Consider the following 17,740-nt stretch of genomic DNA (forward strand, 5'->3'; position numbering starts at 1 on the left):
GGAAAACTATGAATGCCAGATCAAGGAGAGTTTAGACTTGATTCTGTAGGTAATGGGGAGCCATTGAGGGTGTTTGAGGGAGAGCAGCCGGGGCAGGGGAGGGGTCCAAGAGGGACTTTCGGCCTCAAGCTTAAAGTGAGATCAAATCCAAATCCTTGGGATCCCTTGCAAAGGCCTGGAAGGGAATGACATGATCTGCTTTCTAGAACCATCTTTTCTAAAGGCCACTGGTGGATGGGTTGGAGGAGGACTGAGGCAGAGAACAGCACCTGTTGAGCTTCTGTTAGGCATGAGCTTTCCTTGCGAATCTCAGTGAGAGTACCGTTTTGGAAACCGAAGTTCAAGAAGGTTAGGACAGTTGTCCCTGGCACCCTGTAAAAGTGTCTGAACCAGGGTCCCATTGGGCCCGGATGCCTGCAGGCGGGTGAGCAGTCTCTGTGTAGCACCAAGGGGTGCCCCCAGACTTTGGGACAGCTACCCCATGGCGGAACCTCTCTGGGTGGCTCGGTGCCGGCACGCGGAACAGATGGAAAGTTCCTCCAAGTGGAGCCAGACGGCAGCGCCGGGCTTTGAAACAAAATGGGTTACTTACTTGGAACCCCTGCTCCCCTATAAGATTTAAAAAAATTTTTTTTAACTTGGAGCTTAGTTAATACACAATATTACATGGATTTCAGGTATATAACAACGATTCGACAATTACAGATATTATGAGCTAGTTATCCTCTGTCACCATGCAAAGTTATTATGATATTATTGACTGTATTCTCTACACCGTACTTGTCCTCCCCGGGAGTTATTGATTTTATAGCTGGAAGTCTGTGGCTCTTAATTCCCTCCCCCTAGTTGCCCCCCCTCATTCCCCTCCAGTAACCCCCAGTTCCTCCCTCTCTCTCTTTCTCCCCATAAGACTCTGATTAAATTGACATGGTCTTCTGGTTACAACCAACGCCTTAGCTTTCATGATGCCTTAATTTTAAAATCCTAGAATTAATTTTTGGCTCTCCCTAGCATGAAAAGCTTTCCCCCAAAGCCTTTAATTCTGCAGCCCCCTATTTTTCCAATCAAAGGAAACTCCACAGGGCTTTCATAGTCTTAATTAATGACTCTCTAATCAGAGTTCCACTCTGCCCCCCCCCACCCTGGTTTCTCAATGAAGGGCTTATCTAGAACTTGTTTTGACTTCAAACAGACACTTCATAATAGTAAATGGCAACGGAGTTTTATCAAGTGGAACAACCTTTTCTTTCTCTTTCTTCTGGGTCTTAGTATCAAAGCCACCCTTAGGGAATGCGGCCTTCCTTCCTGTCTGGTTTTCAGCAAAACATGCCTTCCCAGCAGCCCCCGGGGAAGGTGTTTTGGATTTTGCGCAACAAAGGCTTCCAGGGTAAGTCTCGCTAAGGTGATGGCGGCTGATATGCCCCAGGCTATCTGGAGGCTTTTGGGTTTAGGATTATACCTGACAATCCTTGCTTCAGGAGTAAATGCATGAATTTTGGATAGAGATGTGTGTGGGGGGGGGCACCACTTTCTCTTAGAATGAATGGCAGTTTCCTTCATGGGTCTGGTTATCCACAGGACATCCCCCCTCACCCCCTCCCCCAGCCCCTGCTATTTCCATCTGCATCTCTCGTTTTCTTTGTCACACACAAAGAAATAACAAAGAAATAACTGTCACACAGCAGACAGTTACTGTTGCCTGGGGCTCAAAACTAGCAGGAATGTCCTCCAGATGCGACCACCCCCCCCCCCCCAGGCAAGCTTGGCCCCCAGCTCTCCTCTTCCTGGGAGCCTGCGGGAAAGTCAGCAAAGGACTCACCGATTTGCTCTGGTATCCAGCTTTTGCCTGAGTATGAGCCTGTTAGGCCCCGGGATACCCAGATGAGTGGGAAATGACCTTCGGCTTTGGTGCAGTGTGTTGGAGGACAGGGGGCAAATGCGTTAAGAAGTAAGCATGGTCAGGGAAGATGGGGGTGGGCACAGAAGGTTGTGGAAAGATCTCTGGAAGCTCCGGATGGGCATCAGTCCTAGCTAGAGAGATTGGTGAAGACTTGGAGCCTGGAGGAGGCCCGTGGGGGAGGTGGGGAGACCGACAGAGCGGGGGAGTGTGTCTTAGTCCATTTGAGATGCCCTAACAGAACACTGCAGATTGGGAATGGGGCTGAAAAACAGTAGACATTTATTTTCCACAGTTCTGGAGGCTGGGAAGTCCCAGACCGAGGTACCAGCAGACTCAGGGTCTGGTGAGAGCCTGCTTCCTGGTTCATAGGGGTCTGTCTCCCCACATGACAGAAGGGACAAGGGAAGCTCGATAGGGTCTTTCTTATAAGGGCACTAATCCCATTCAAGGGGGTTCCACCCTCTTGACCTAATCCCCTCCCAAAGGACCCACTTTCTAATACCATTGCCTTGGGATTTGGATTTCAACATGTGAATTTCGGGGGACAGAAACCTTCAGTCTGTAGCAAAGGGCATTCGAGACAGAGGGGAGCAGTCTGTAAGGATCTCAGTCTGTGGAGGGAAGGTGAGTGTCGTTCTGGGGCTGGAGCACGGGGAAAGGTTGTGCGCATTTGGGGGAAGACAGGCCGGGAATGCATGGAAGAGCCATCCAGAATAGACCAGATGTGGAGATCCCATCGGATACAGGGCAGGGGATTGGATTTCAGGCTGGGAAGTGTGTGTGCATGGTGGAGATCCAGGGGTGGGGGGTTGGCCCACAGGGCTGTAGAGGGGATTGGTGTCCCTCCTGGGCTCTGTGGGCCCATCCTGGTTGGGTGTGTGTCCACCCAGAAACTAGGGGCCACCTGTCCCTAATTCAAGCAAGTGCAGAAGGGCAGTGACCCCAGAGAGTGGAGTGAAGCTTTGAACCCGCAGAGTCTGAGGGCCACTGGCTGGTGAGGATGCACATATCCGGGGGTGGTGGCCTGTGGCCTCCCCAGGGACCGGGCGTTCAGAGCAACGGGACCCTCTGTATGGTCACTCGGGTCCAGGGCTTGTCCTCTGTCATGTCAGGCTTTTGTTCATACCTTCGATTTGCTCCCCCGTCTGCAATCCCCACCCCACTCAGACCTCAGACTCTGGACCTCCTTCTAAGAAGAACCTGGCTCCCTACAGTCACCCTTAGCCCCGAACCTGGTCCCCTGAATCCCACAAACAAGTCCTCCTCATGGGTTTCCTTGAGAGCCCTGGCTTCCAGGGTGGCCCGGAGGTGAGGATGGAATCCTGGAGTCAGGGTGGGGGAACGGGGGAGAAAGGTGTTGGGGGACGGGCCACAGAGCAAGGTAAAGCCCTCGTTAACCTGAACAACTGACTTTGGGGGTGGTGGCTTCTTGCCGGCTCTTGAGAGGTTTGTGAGTGCACACGCGTGTGGTTCCTGGCATGCATACCGGTGTGTAGAGCTGGGCAGGCACCTTGGCTGAATCCCAGCCCTTCTACCCCAAGCCCTTTGGCCCCACACATAATCCTGCCCTTGTCCCTCGCTGTGCCCTGGCTCCCCCTGCCTCTCGGCTTTGTCCAAATCTCCCCTCCTGTGAGTTCGCATGGATTTCCCTGCTGCCAGACCCCTCCAGCCTCCTCGGAGTTGCTGCATTTGGATCACCTGGCATCAGGGACCATGTTTCTTCATTTTCCTCCTTCCTCAGGGTCCCCTAAGTCCAGCTGAGGCTGAAACTGTTGTCTAGCCTGGCCGGCCACCTCCAGGACCCAGCACAGAGCCTCACCTGTGCCCCTGGTTTCATCATGCACTGGGATCTGCTCAGTGAGCTCGACAGACACAGCTGGTGAAAGATGGACATGACCCAGATCCTGCAAAGAGGCAGAAGGACGGGCACCCGAAGGTGCAATCTTGCCCATCAGAGAAAATTTTCTAACTGCCCCTGCAGGGCCAAGGGCCCCTTATCTCTCTTTGCTCAGAAGTGATGTGGTCCCTTCTGCTCGAACCTACAGGCCAGAGCTAGACACATGGCCCTGCCCCAGCTGCACGGGCGCTGGGGAGGGAGGTCTCCTCTGTGCCCGGAGACCACAGCAGACCCAGACGTTGGTGAGCACTAGTGACATCTACCAGACTTACCCAGGCGCTTTTAGGGGAGATTCCTCCATCCATTGGATGCCTTGAATCAACCTCCACTTACTGACCTGAAGTTCTTCCTCATGTTCCACTGACCTTGTCTGTCCATCAGGCCCCGATTCCTCCTTGAGGCTTAAAGAACACGTTTAATTCTGTTTCCCCATGTGACTTGGGAGGTCTGGATCACTTCCTGCTAGTCTTCCCTCCTCCAAGTCCAGCCTTCCTCCCTAAGTTGCTCCTACCTGCCCCCGGGGGGCAGAGTTCCCCATCACAGACCCTCCGCTGGGGCATTTGTGGGAGGCCCATCTTGATTCGGAGTCATTGTGTCTGAACACCCCACCATCTTCCCACCTGTGCCAGGGTCACCTGCAAGGGACTGTATGTGCCCCACAACCCTGAATCATTCAGTGAGATCCTCACCCCTAGTACCGTGATATTAGGAGGTGGGACCTTTGGGAGGATCTTAGCTCAGGAGGGTGGAACCCTCCCCAAACAGGACTAGTGTCTTCATAAAAGAGGCCCTAGGGGGCTCCCTTGTCCCCACCGCCATGTGAGGACATAGCGAGAAGATGGCCATTCCTGAACCAGGAAGCGTCCCTTCCCTGACATCAAGTCTATCAACACCTTGATCTTGGACTTCCAGCTCCCAGAACGGTAAGAAATAAATTTCTGTTCTTTCTATGCCTCTTAGTCTATGGTATTCTGTTACTACAGTAGATGGAGCTCACTAAGGTGTCCCCTCTCTGTCTTTATCACATAGCCGTCTCGGTAAGTTCTTTGAGAAGCACTGTTCGGACTGTGGCTACATCAGGAAGCAAAACCCATCACCATGTGAATTGAGATTTCGGTATTTTACTGGCGACTGGACAGACTCCCTTTTTCTTGGTGTTTTTTTTAGGTTTTGTTTTTGACCCGTTTTTGGGTTGCTTTTTCTTTCAAACTTCTGTTTAAGAACATGGGCTCTTGTGACAGGCATCCAATTGCTGTCTTCTGAACGTCTACTTCATGGCCAATGTTTGGGGAAACGGGCAAGCTCACACCTGTAGGTTTGCTGGGCAAAGAAGCAACCCCTACCTCAGGAGGTGTGCGGGGAAAGAAGAAAAATTCAGGGTTCACAGCTTCCAAAATGTCCATGCTTTGCTTGAGTTCTGGCCTGGCTAAGGACAGAAAGCTCGGCCAGAACAAAGAAGCCCTTCTATTGTGACTGTCCCGCTACCTTGAGTCAACTCAGCCCATTTCTGGGCTGTCCTGGGATCCAGAACAGTGGGGATTAGGGGCAGCTGGAGAAACCAGTGTGAAAACTGCTCTGGTCCTACATTGCCTCTCTGAACTTCTGGGGGGCGGGGGGCGGAAACAGCAGAATCACGTCCAACAGGGCACTTGGGGGGAGGGGGGAGATTTCTGTTTTAGATTAACAGGAGGATTTATCATGCCAGAAGGTCAATATTTACCTTGGCTTCAGCTTGATGAGTATTTTCTTCTCTGTTCAGTGAGGGGCTTGTTCTGCTGACTTCAGCAGAATAGAAGATCTGTTTTTTGTCTGCGGAAGAGGATGCTGACTGATATTTTCTTATCAGAAAGGCCTGGTAACAGAGATGAGGAGGAGCCCCCCTAGTCGTGTGTGTGTGTGTGTGTGTGTGTGTGTGTGTGCGTACACGTTCACGTGCGTGTGGGGTTTGCCTCCTTCCACCAGGAAATCTGATCCCTCTTTGTACAAACAACCCCCTTTTTAAAGGCACTTTTGAACTTAGGAAACGGGGTGGGCACAGGCTCCTGGACAAATCACTTCGCTCCACTCCTTGTCTGAAAAATGGGAATCCTGAGAACCCCTTCCTGTCCGTGTCAACAGTGGAGGCACTCAGCACAGCCCTGCCAGTCCCCGTTGGTGGGGTTTTCATTGTATCGAGGTTGGGATGGGCTGGTTAGGGGATCACCCAGGGTCGTGGAGGAAGAGAGGGTTAGGAGCGAGCCCTGCACGGAGCTCAGCTCCAAGCCCTTGGCAATGGCGGCTTCTGCCTTTTCCCAAGTGTTAGCATATTTTTGGGGGTGCCACAGGCACGGCTGTGGAATAGTCAGACGGGTGCTTGTGTGGTGTGCTGACAAGGCCAGCTGATCAATTCTATGACTGAGGACCACTCAATTCTAAGGGTACCACCTGTCCTTATTTTGGGGGCGCTCACACCTCCTCACTCTTGCAATCCCCACAAGCCTGTTTCACCTAAAAAAAAAAACACAAATTACCTATTTTACACAATAATCTCCCCCACATTTATTTTATTCTTAAAAATTTCATCTTTTTTTCTTTTTTTAAAGTAGGCTCTGGGCCCAATGTGGGTCTTGAACTCACAACCCTGAGATCAAGAGCCAGATGCTCTACTGACTGAGCCATCCAGGTGCCCCTCCTGTATTTATTCTAAAAATAAAGTTTTGTTTTAAATTGTTGACCACAGAATAAGACAATAATGGGTTCATCCTGGGGCTCCAAGAGTCGTTGGAGAAGGCTTTGCACACTCTGGATGAGCCTCCTGGTCAGCCCCACCCAGGGGGCTGGGGGTTGGGAAGGGTGGTGTTCTTAGATATTATTCTACACCAAAGCCTTGCAAATGATCATAATTAATGTTTATCGAGCATTATAAGGTATTACCTGCAGCCTTCAGGCACTTTGTGTGAATAATTCATCAAATTCTTTTCTAGCAAACGCATCCATCAGGTGCTGTTATTATTACTGATTTTACAGACTAAGGATGCTCAGAGAGGTTAGGTCACTTGCCAAGGTCACACAGCTGGTACTAGTTGGAGTTGGACTCTACTCACTGGTGTTCTCTGGGGCGGGGGAGGGGGGAGGAGTTTAGAGTGTGATGCCGTGAACATTTCTCTATTCTTCTAGGCCCTGCTGGTGGGGAGGGGGGGTCCAGCTGCTGCAAATCTGGCCTACAAGAGTGACAGCTTGATAAGGTTGGCTATATCCACAGCTGCCTTGGAGAGGGGAGTGGAGGATGAAGGGAAAAGTGAGTTACTGAAGACCAGACCTGGAAAGATCTTCAGAGACAAGCCAAACCACTTTTCACTTTACAAATGAAGATGTGGGGTCGGGGGTGGGGTGGGGATACCAGAGAAGGGAGTTTACTCAAGGTCATCAACAAGTTAGTGGGGGAGCCAGGAGCAGACCTGGGGCTTCTGGGTCTGGCTGGTGTGGGAGATGTCCTAATTTCTTTTCTTGATTTTAGGCATCTTTGTCTTTTTTTTCCCTTACCATCGAAATGGAACCTCCTCTTGTTCGCAGAGCTTTTGCCATTTTAAAGCCTTCTTAAAGAATAGCACATGTGGTCTAAATGGGGTAAACAAATTCTCTTTCTGTACTTGCCCTCACTGTAGGCAGCGCCGTGTGGGACACACAGAAGTTGTCTGGTTCGTGGTCATGGGGCCAGAATGAGCTTTATTGGCCTAGGTATGAAGAAAAGGACCAACCTCAGACAACTGCCCCAAGTTCTGAAGTTGCTGGGATGAATTAATTCTTTTCCTACAGCTTTTCACCTTAAAAGAATCCTACAAAACAAAGAGTAGTGTTATCCTGTCCTCTCCTAGGTCCCTCTAGCTGGGGTGCAGTCTGTGGCCCTGGGAAAAAATGACTTTAAGATAAAAAGGAGATTCTTAAAAAAAAAAAAAAAAAATCTGTTCTCTTACTGTCATGCCCGCAGCATAAAGGTCATGTACAATAACATGGAATCTCTCTTGTCTCATTCTGAGAGTAAAGGAGAGGAAGAAGAAAGACAGAATGTTTACAAATTCCTGGGAGATGGGGAATGACCTCATCACTTCCTGGGACTTAGCCAGCTGTCCAGGGAGCACAGATCAGTTTTGGGGGAGGCCCTGAAATTCCGCTGACACCCCAAATTCTCCAAATCTTCTAGGCCTTGAGAGAGGGAGGGAGGACAGGATGAAAAGGAAGTCGTCCCAGGTCCAAGTGACGCTTCCCATGATGGGCTGCCCATGCGGAGACAGACTCATCCATCCCGAGTCTGTTGAGAAACTCGACACTTGGGAAGTGTGGGAGTGCCACTGAAAAGACCTGGGCAGGATTTGAGGGCACTAAGTGGAGAAAGAGGGGGTAGTTTGGGAGAGAGGGTGAAATGAGCTGGATATGAGATTTTGGGCTATGTACTCAAGGGGGTACCTATGGGATATGAATGAAAGAGGGCAAAAGCCACAGGAGGGGGCCTTTCGGGCCAGGTTCCCAACAGCATCCCTCTGCCTTCCTCTAAAAACAATCCCATAATTCTCTTCCCAAATGTATTACAACCCATTAAACACTTCCTTATTGGATGGCTTCTCTCCAGATTTACTGACATTTTACAGACTGGGAGCTCCCCACTGTGAACAGGGCCAGAGGCAGTCTTAGGGCCTCTGCCAGCCCCTAGGATGCTTAGGTGGAGAAATTAGGGACTCCCAACCCGGGGAGTGGGGTACAGGCTGGATTCAGGTCCCACCTGTCTCTTGCATGAGGAGCGGTTCTGTGGGTATCCTGCAGCCCAGAAGAGATCAGTTTGGGGCCAGGCTGGTCGGTGGGCTCTGTAAAAGGTGGGAAGTGGGATTGTATTAGATCTCCCCTCCCCCCAGCTACTTTCCAGATCTGATGCCTCACAAATGGGTAATTCCAGAAACAACTTCTCAACCTTGACCCCGCGCTTTCCTCCATCTGTGCTACCGTTCACCTTGGAGAGATGGGTGTGGAGGTAGAGGGTGGAGGTGAACGGGAAGAGGATTCTAGGGAAGCCCGGGTGTGCAAGAGGTTGGCCCAAAGGGCCTCCGACAGGGACCGCGTTGCTTTTCTCGTGAGCCTCGGTTTCCACCTCTGAAAAATGGGAACGGTGCCATCTAACACAGAGGGCAATGTTGTGGGGATTAAACAACTTTGCCCAGGAGAAATCGCCAGGCATGGAGTGGGTGCCCCACGAGCGTTTGCGGACCCGAACAGGGCTCGCTCGGGAAGGTTCTAAAGAGCGTGTGCGCGAGGATGCAGGACCCCCCCCAGGCCTGCAGCCACTGGCGCCTCCTCGGCCGCGGACCGCCGAGGGTTAATGAAAAAGCCCCACGCCCCCTTTGACGGCGCTGAGCCCACCTCGCCGAATTTGAAAAGGCGGCCCTGGTGAGGCGTGGGCGCCCCCCCCAGAAACTTCCAACTCCCGGCCGGGCTCCGCTCGCTCGCCGCCTCCGTCGCTCTGCTCCCGGCGGGGGCCGCGGGTTCGGTCCGGCCGCCGGTGCGCTCCCGCCTGTGCTCCCGCCCGGGCTCCGGGCCCCCGCGGGCGGCCGCGCAAGATGAAGCTGGCTCTCCTCCTGCCCTGGGCGTGCTGCTGCCTCTGCGGGTCGGCGCTGGCCACCGGCTTCCTGTACCCCTTCCCGGCCGCAGCCCTGCAGCAGCACGGCTACCCCGAGCCGGCCGCCGGCTCCCCCGGCAGCGGCTACGGGAGCCGCCGGTGAGTAGCGCGCGGCTGCGGGGCCTGGGGGGCTGAGGGCTGGGGGTCCCCCTCAGCTGGGGGCCGCAGACAAGGGGCTGGCTGCGGGCCGGGGGGGGGGGCGCTGGGCGGCGGTGGTGGGGGGAGTGGGGCGCAGGGCGGTGGGGCTGCGGCCGCGGGGCCGAGGGTCCGGAGGTGCGGGGCCCGGACTGCGGTGGTCTCTGGCCGCGCCCACCCTCTCTCTTCCTTTCTTTGCTCTCCCAACCTCCCCCTCTTCGGCTCCCGGGTCGGAGGGAGGGTGGCCGCAGTCTGCGGCAGGGGCGCGCGGAGGGGGCGACCGTGGTTCGGTCCCTGCGCGTTTACGGGTTCACGTGGCTCCGCCGCGCTCACCTGCGCGGCCGCGGCTTTGTGTTGGGGAGCAGGTTCCCGGGTTGCTAAGGTCGAGCGTCCGGGTGTCCCGCGTCTCCTGCCGGCTGCCCCAGGACACCGGAGGGGCGATTCCGTCCCGTCTGGAGGACTGAGGCCGCGGAGGAGCCTCGGCTGCGCCTCCGCAGCCACTTTGGGACGAGGAGCCCGGCTCGGCTCGGCTCGGATGGGCTGGATCCGCGGTGGGGCGGGCGAAGGAGCGAGGTCACGGAGCCTACGGTGCCGGGACGCACCCGGGGCCTCCGCCTCGGCCGGCAGGTGGCGCCCTGGCCCCCCCCCCCCCCCACCCCGCCCGGGACGGTTGGGGCCGCGTCTCCTCACCGCGCGGTTGAATTCTCCCCAGAAAACGCGTAAGCGCTCGAGGAAAAGTTGCCAGACACCTCGTTTGCACAGCTCACTCGAATTTAGCTTTCCCTCATTTTTTTTTTTTAAGATTTTTAAATTTATTTGACAGACAGAGAGCACTAGTACAGGCTCCGGGCCGAAGCAGAGAGTCCCATGCGGGACTGGATCCCCAAAACCCCGAGATCACGACCTGAGCCGAAGGCAGCGACTTAACCCACTGAGCCATCCAGGCGCCCAACTTTTCCTCATTTAATAATTATAACCCACACGGCTGTCATAGGTCTCTATTCATTCGTACCTTCCACACCCTTTGATCCCAAAACCACTCCGAGGATACCTGTTACAGCATAACCGTTCCTTCGTTCCTTCCTTCCAGGGAGAAAGTTGAGCTCCAGAGGGAGGTCCCCAAGTATGTGGCAACTCCAGATTGACCTTCCGTTGGCTTTCCCCAAATCCCGAGCTTTCTGCCGCACTACTTGGCATTATTATTACGGAGGAAAGTGAGAGACTGGTCCCAGTTCTTTCTCCTCCGTGATATTTATTTACCGAACCTGGGAGAGCTACCAAGATGAATCCTGGCAAAGTCTTATAGCCCCGGGAAACAGGGATGTTTTCGGCCGGGCGGGACTCTGAAAAGCCAAGAAGTGCTTCTGGAAAACTTTGCATACAATGTTATTTCCCTCATTGTGTTTGGGAATACTTGCCCATGGCCTCTATTAGTAGTATTCTCCAAACACCCACAGTCGGGTGGCCTCTGCGCATTTCCATAGGAGAAGAGTCTGAAAAGATAAACTTTGCAGGTTGTAGGATGATAGAGTTAACATGATCTCATTTATGCAAAAGCCATTCTGATTTATGGGTATGTAAATGTCCAGAAATAAAGCTTGTAGGCAAATAGCTCTTGCAGGGACCTGTATGGAGAGAACAGAGGCTGGAGGGCAAGGGGTGGTGGTCGTTGGTGAGGTGGGTGGAAATCCTTTTTCTCCCTCCCTCCATTCGGGTCTCCTTAGCATCTTTTCCCAGCGGCATAGATTCAAGGATTATTTTTGTAATTAAAAAGTGTGGGAAGGAAAATCCAAAAGGGCTGCCACAGGGTGGGACATGCATGTTGGGAAGAGCCAGAGGTGAGGTCCACGAAGGAGAGAGTGAATGGGGACTGGCGTTCTGGTGGTCCGTGGGCTGGAACTTGGGGGCTGCTACAGGAACTTGGAAGGGATTGTTGTAGCATAAATAAAAAGAGGCCCAAACAATCGTGGTAATCTTCCAGAACTCCTTCTACCAGGATGGGAGACGGGAGAAGGAATAATTAGGTTTAGAGAGGCTCTGGATGAATCTGTGGAAAACGGATTCCCAAATAGGACATCGAGAAGTGTTAAGGAGGCTTGGGGCGGGTTCCAGATGCTTGAGAGTGACGCTCCGGAACGTGACTGGATCCTGCCATGCGTGGCCATCGCAGGCTTGAGCTGGCCTGGGGTCACACGCTCCTGTGTCTCATGAGCGATCAGTCACAGATGGCCTGTGTCCTTGAAGTTCAAAAGCCCCAGAAGCAGAGGACTTGGAGGCTGCGTTTGGCGCGGTGCCCTTCACGGCCTCGGCTTTGGCTCCGTGTGTGTGTTTACAGTGGCTTGGTCTCCGTCGATGGGCCAAGGGACAGAGCTCTTTCTTGACGAATCGTCTTCCTTGAGGTCATGGTATCGCTCCTGTTGGCATCTGATTTTCGGGTGTGTCTGCGTTCGCCTTCGTGGGAGCGCGTGTGCGCATGCGTGTGCGTGCGAGCCTAGGCCCGCCCTTCTGGGTCAGACCTGTGCTGGGGGCACCTTGCCTGACCCAGGGTGCTCTGCTCTGGTCCCCTCTGTCAGAAGCCCAGGGTGCACCCCTCTGTTTAAGCAATTTTGTTAAAAAAAAAAAAAAAAAAGAGGACCCTACTTCCTCAGAGGGCTGTTTGCAGAAGAACCTAGCAGCCCTGCATATGGGCCACTAATGATTTTTGCTGGCCATAGAATGTTTAGCTGCCAAATCCAGGCTGAAGCGAAATGCGGTATTAATGCACCTGCAGGACCGCCAGCTCCCTGCCTCAGTTTCTCCATTCTAGCGTAGTAAGCATAATGCATTTGGGGAACCCTTTAAAGTATGCACATTTCTCTTACTTGCCCTTCTCCTAGCCTCCTCCTTTCTTCCCTTCTGTGCCACAGATGTTTATGGGGTGGGGGTGGGGGTCTTGTCTGTTGTCTCCTCCTCACCTCTACCTCCAACCCTAAAGGGGCCAGAGCAGCCGTGGAGAATCCAGGCACAAGGAGTGAGACCAGATGTGGGGTTCTATGCCTTATCCAAGTTGTAGGTCTCCCAGCTGGAGGAAGGAGAAATTTTAATCTGGAGAAATGATAGATTTTATATTTCATCTTAAGTTTTGGAGTGGAGGTGTTCTTTTGACTAGGAGAAAGCAGGAGAGGTGTGGGACTGGCCCGGATTGCAGCAGAGGACCGGAGAGTTGATCTGTGGGGGTGGGGGGGACCAAAGACGAAACTGTGTTTTGCGTCTCCCCGGAAGCAGAGAGCTCATTCCAGAAACCACTTACTCTCGTGTAGGGCCCGAGGCATGAGGACAGATGGAGCCGACATGCCGTAGGGCTGAATGTCTGTATGTTATGACTCCGGCTAACGGATGGTTCAGTAAGTGGGTTCTGTCCGCCAACCTTGATGAGTGTATCTTCTCAGTGACCTGGAAAACCGGGTCAATGAGGAATTCATGGATCCCTTAGAATTCTGTTCTGGAAAATGGTGGTGGGGGAGGGCTGGCTCTGGCCTACGTTCTATCCCGGATTCCTCCCACACGGTGAGGGGCACAGGATTATGGACCCCTCCTGCTTCATGTCCAAGTTCGCTCCATACCCATTGGCCTAGAAGTGGGCATACTGGCTTCTGGGTCTGCCCGAACCTCCTCTTGGCCCCGCAGCCTGGTCATCCGATGAGCGGGGGCTTGGCTAGAGCAGGCAGAGAAGGGTCCTTTCAAGTGCAGGGCCCAGGCTAGGGCCAGCTCTAAGGGCCTCAGCTCCTCCCACACACTTCGGCATGGGGGCGGTTTCAGGCTCTGCCCCTGATTCACAATATGGACTTGCACATGTTTTGGAACCCCCCCCGAGTCTGTTTCCTGGTCTGCACGATGAGGACAGCATGAACACCAGGAGGCTGGGCTTATGGCTTGCTGGGAGCCCCCATGTGCAAGGCACCAAGGGCAGGAAGGGTGCACAGCCTTGCAAAACCGATCCGACCTCATTTGGCTGTCCCTACTGTGTCCAGGACAGAGTCTGAGCTACTCAGCCACATGTCTGAGCCTGAGCTTGCCTGGCCGCCTCTGGCCCTCTGGCCCCCTGTGCCACACATAGGCTGCCCCTCACCCTTCAGCTAGTGCTCTCGCTCTGGGTCACACCTTTAGTGATGCTGATGATGAGTGAGGAACAGGTCCACTTTGAACCCTCACCATGGCCTGGTCCACCCTTGTGGCTTGACCTGGATGAACCCATCATCCTTACCACGTGTCTCGAGGCCGGCCACTCACTCCCCACCACTCCCCACTCTGCCATCATTCTGGGCACCGGGATGTCCTGGTGTGTGGCTCACCAGTACCCCCTCTGTACCGCTGCCCGATGGGCCTTTCTCAGATGCAGTAGAGGACACTCTCCTCTGGTTCAAGCCCTTTGGTGACCCACTGTCTCCTGCATTGGCTTGTCAGACAGCTTTCAATTCTTTGGTCAAATCTTAGTGACTGGTAGGAGCCGCCCAGGCTGGTGGGTTAAGAAAGGTTCTGAGGTCGAGTCTGGGCTCTGGGAGGAATACCGAGACAATTGAGGGATGTCACTGCCACTGACGGACAAGAAAATGGAGGCAAGTGTGATGTATTTGCAGCCTTGGCCTTTATGATAAAATCCTACCCTCTCCAGCATCCCATAGAAAGCCCGTCTTTTTTTTTTTTTTCCCCCTTAAGATTTTATTTATTTATTTGAGAGAGAGAACAAACAAGCACAAGCGGGTGTGGGGGGAGGTTGAGGAAGGGCAGAGGCAGAGGAAGAACCAGGCTCCCCACGGAGCAGGGGGCCCGACACATGGCTCGATCTCAGGATCCTGAGATCATGACCTGAGCTGAAACCAAGAGCCTGAGCCACCGGGTGCCCCCTTGGGATACATGCTGGAGAGCCACTTTAGTGATGCTGGGACAAAGTGGCCTCGTGGAGGTGAGCATAGACTTTTCCAGCCTATACCACCTGCAGAGTCCGGCCCATCCCTCACATTTGTGGAGTTTGGGGCAAGGGTACAGTTGGAAGCCCACACACCATATGTCTAAATTGTGATTTATGAATTAAGCTTACGAACTGTTCAATAAAATCTATTCCGTCCTTGACCTGGACAAACCTACCGTCCTAATGACCTGGGTGGAGGGTGAGGCTCATGTTGAGAATTCTTAGGCTCCTTGAAGTTTGTGCTGGAATTCAGCAGCATAGGGAGAGCCAGCCACCCTTCACTCCCCTTCTTGTCCCGACCGACACCTTGACCCTGGTGTGGCCTCAAGCACACACTGTAGACACTTTTTAGTCTAGCCTGGTACCTCTCATCCTACCCTAACAACTGCCTCTTGGCCATATCTCCTGCCTGTGTCCAACAGCTGGGGAGGGAATCCCAGGCCCTAGGTACCTGTGCTTGGTCCACAAAGGTGGTTGTGGTTTTGAGAATCATGTCCCCTTGGCCCCACATCCTTTTTGCCCAATGGGGAGGGGTGTGGCCACAGGGAGGCGGATACCGACCCTGGAAGGCACAGTGCTCGGGGTGGGGCTCCTGTTTGCTTAGATTTAAGACGGTTCTGTACACCTTACTCCTGGGGAGAGTGGGGTGAGTTTCCGCCTATACACCCCCAATCCTCAAAAGTTAGATGGCTTTTCCCCAAATGTCCCCAGTCAAAAAGACTCCATCACAATGACCGAGTTAGGCTGTGTCTGAATCTTCCCTCCTGGTTTCCTCCCGCAAAACCTGTTCTTCATCCCCCATGAGACTGTGGGCACCGAGGGGAGCGTCCTTCTGCGCTGTGGCCCACGAGTTATGTGGCTGGTCTTGCTCACATGCTTTAGGTACAGTGTCCCCTAAACAGCAGGGCACTGACAATCAGCTCATCAAGACGAACCCTGGACATAAAAGAATTGTCCCTCCAGACCTGTCCGTGACTCAGGAAGTCTGGGGCTTGGGTGATCTGTATTTTAGTGACCTCCCCAGGGGGCTTATGGTGCAGCCAGGTTTAGGAAGCAGTGCACGGAATACAGAGTTTCCTGAGATGCTTTTACCACGACCCACAATAAGAAATACCTTTTCTGTGGGCGGCTGAGTATGTCTGCGTATGTGCGCACGCGTACATCTGAAACAAGTTTCACAAAATAATGCTTACTGTTACCATATGTGATATTCTCTCTCTCTCTCTTTTTTTTATTGTAGTCTATTGAGTTCATAAAAAAAAAAAATGCTTGCCAAGACTCAGAAAATTAATTCCACAGCCCCTCTGGGTTGAAACCTGCTTGGGAGACCCTGTGCCCTGGGGGAATGTGGGAGCCCCCCCCCCGCATCCGTGTCTTGTCCTCTCGCCTCTGCTCTGACTCTGAAGTCTCTTTCTACTTTCAGCCTAGCTGAGTGCTTGGTGTGTCCCCTTCTTACCCCAAATGACCCCTCCCACTCCTACTAGGATCTTAGTCCACTCTCTTATGGGGTAGCGCCAAAGCCCCTTCCTTCAGGAAGCTTTCCAGGACTGACCTCCCTGTTCTGTGGGCAGCTCTTTGTGCCTCGTGGATCTGTGATACACTTCCCACTTTCCTAACCTACAGATGGAATAATTTTTGCTATGTGTTTACTCCCTATCGTGGCCCTGGCCGGCCCAAGTGGGACACAGGTGCACAAGTCGGCCCTGCCCGACCCCTACTCCCGCCCCTTGGGGAAATGAGCTTATCTTGCCAGCATTGAACCACCCCAGGCTTAGTGCAGTAGGTGGGCTGGAGTTGGGGACTCAGATGTGAGGGCCGGATCCAGGCAGACAGAGACAGGAGGCCCTCCGCAAGCTCTGGGAAGTAAAGGATCACATCTGTGAGGCATTCACTCCCTGATCTCAGGTTCTCCCTTGCCTTACCTTCAAGGAGTTACTATTGAGCACCTATTGTATGCTTGGTGCTAGAGGCTGTGAGGTGACTGGTGATCGGTGGGGCCTCAGAGACTGGTTGCAGAAAGCAGACCCCTGAACGAGGAGGGGATTTGGGCCATGTGGATGTGTGCTAAGTGGTATGAGCAATTGTCTAGGGGAATTTCGGTGTCTTGTGCCTCAGTTTTCTCTTCTGCAAAATGGGTACGATTATAACATTTACTTCAGAAGCTTCTTCCAAGGTGCAAACAGGTTAATACCGTGTTTCGATAAAACGTGTTGATAACCACTATTTGGCCTGGTGGCTGGGCGGTGTGCTTGCAAAGGTTGGGAAGATGGGGTGTTTCACAAACGCGGGAGGCCATGGAAACCTTTCCTGGGGAGCATTTTGTCAGGCTGGTGTCCCGGACACCCTACTTTGGGAAACGCTGGCCTGGACCTCCCAGGGAGTCACTTTTGAAGTGGGTTTTGTAGGATGAACAGGAGTGTGCTCGGCAGTCACGGGGGAAGGCGTTTTGGGTGGACGAAACAGCCAAGTCAGGGCTGGGAGGCCTGACCATGGTTCTGTGTTGTCAGTGCAGGTGAGTTCGGGAAGGCTGGACCCCGGGGGTTCAGGGAGGCACCGGGCAGGCTGGGCCTCTTTCTGCCACCCTGACGAGCCTGAGCTTTATGTCTAGACATGGTCACAGTGGGTCTAGTGCTAGCTTTGCTGGTGGGGGGAGAGCCAGCTCACAGACAGTGTCGGCGGCCCTGGGCCACTTGGTGAACCGCTGGTAGGTGGCAGGTTGAGGACAGTGGTGGCTCCCGGCCCGGCCCTGTGCTTGGGGGGATGCTGGGAGCTGGCTGCTTTGCTCCTCGGAATGTTGCAAAGATTACAGTGTTTTCTCAGCTCTGAACAGGCAGCAAAGCACGGTCCGTGCACCTTGCGTTTTTATAAAATACTTGTATTTCTCCTCCACGGGGTTTTCGTGGGGCCGGCCCACGTCAGGATTCCAGTGGCTGCTTGTCGAGCGAATGAACAGACAGAGACCTTGACCTCTCTCCTCTGGGAAACTGAGGCTGTGGCCTCCACCGTCATGCGGTTCTGAATTTCCGAGGGGCCTGCCAGGGAGGTCTTTGTTTTCCGTCTGTCCCCACCAGGTCAGCTCTGGAAGCTGCGTTTAGAGGTGCGATGGAGGCGACCTGCTTGAGGGAGTCCTGCTTCTTCTTTTGAAGTAGAAATGGGTGCAAAAGCGGGGCTTTTCCTGAAAACCACACGGAATGGCCCAATGGAAATATCTCGACT

General features: G+C 53.5%; 1 protein-coding gene and 1 long non-coding RNA gene across 4 annotated transcripts in view; one reads left to right on the plus strand and one right to left on the minus strand.

The window, feature by feature from the left end:
• Positions 1–5,498: 5,498 nt before the first annotated feature.
• On the minus strand, positions 5,499–10,177 carry LOC132026587 (uncharacterized). 2 transcript variants are annotated; one of them, XR_009406945.1, is made up of 3 exons: positions 9,910–10,177; positions 8,554–8,635; positions 5,499–6,284 (listed from the first exon to the last, which is right to left on the minus strand). It is a non-coding gene; the product is annotated as an uncharacterized LOC132026587 (long non-coding RNA). The 2 variants fall into 2 exon arrangements; XR_009406944.1 differs by lacking the exon at positions 5,499–6,284 and adding an exon at positions 7,431–7,510.
• Positions 9,214–17,740, plus strand: part of COL26A1 (collagen type XXVI alpha 1 chain) — a 121,753-nt gene continuing 113,226 nt past the window's right edge. For both annotated transcript variants that reach the window (XM_059414611.1, XM_059414612.1), the window contains exon 1: positions 9,214–9,540. In XM_059414611.1, coding sequence (XP_059270594.1) covers positions 9,383–9,540 — 158 coding nt within the window. In that variant the 5' untranslated portion in view covers positions 9,214–9,382. The remainder of the gene's footprint in view (positions 9,541–17,740) is intronic.

This window comes from Mustela nigripes, chromosome 11 (genome assembly GCF_022355385.1).
Source record: "Mustela nigripes isolate SB6536 chromosome 11, MUSNIG.SB6536, whole genome shotgun sequence".
NCBI lineage: Eukaryota > Metazoa > Chordata > Mammalia > Carnivora > Mustelidae > Mustela > Mustela nigripes.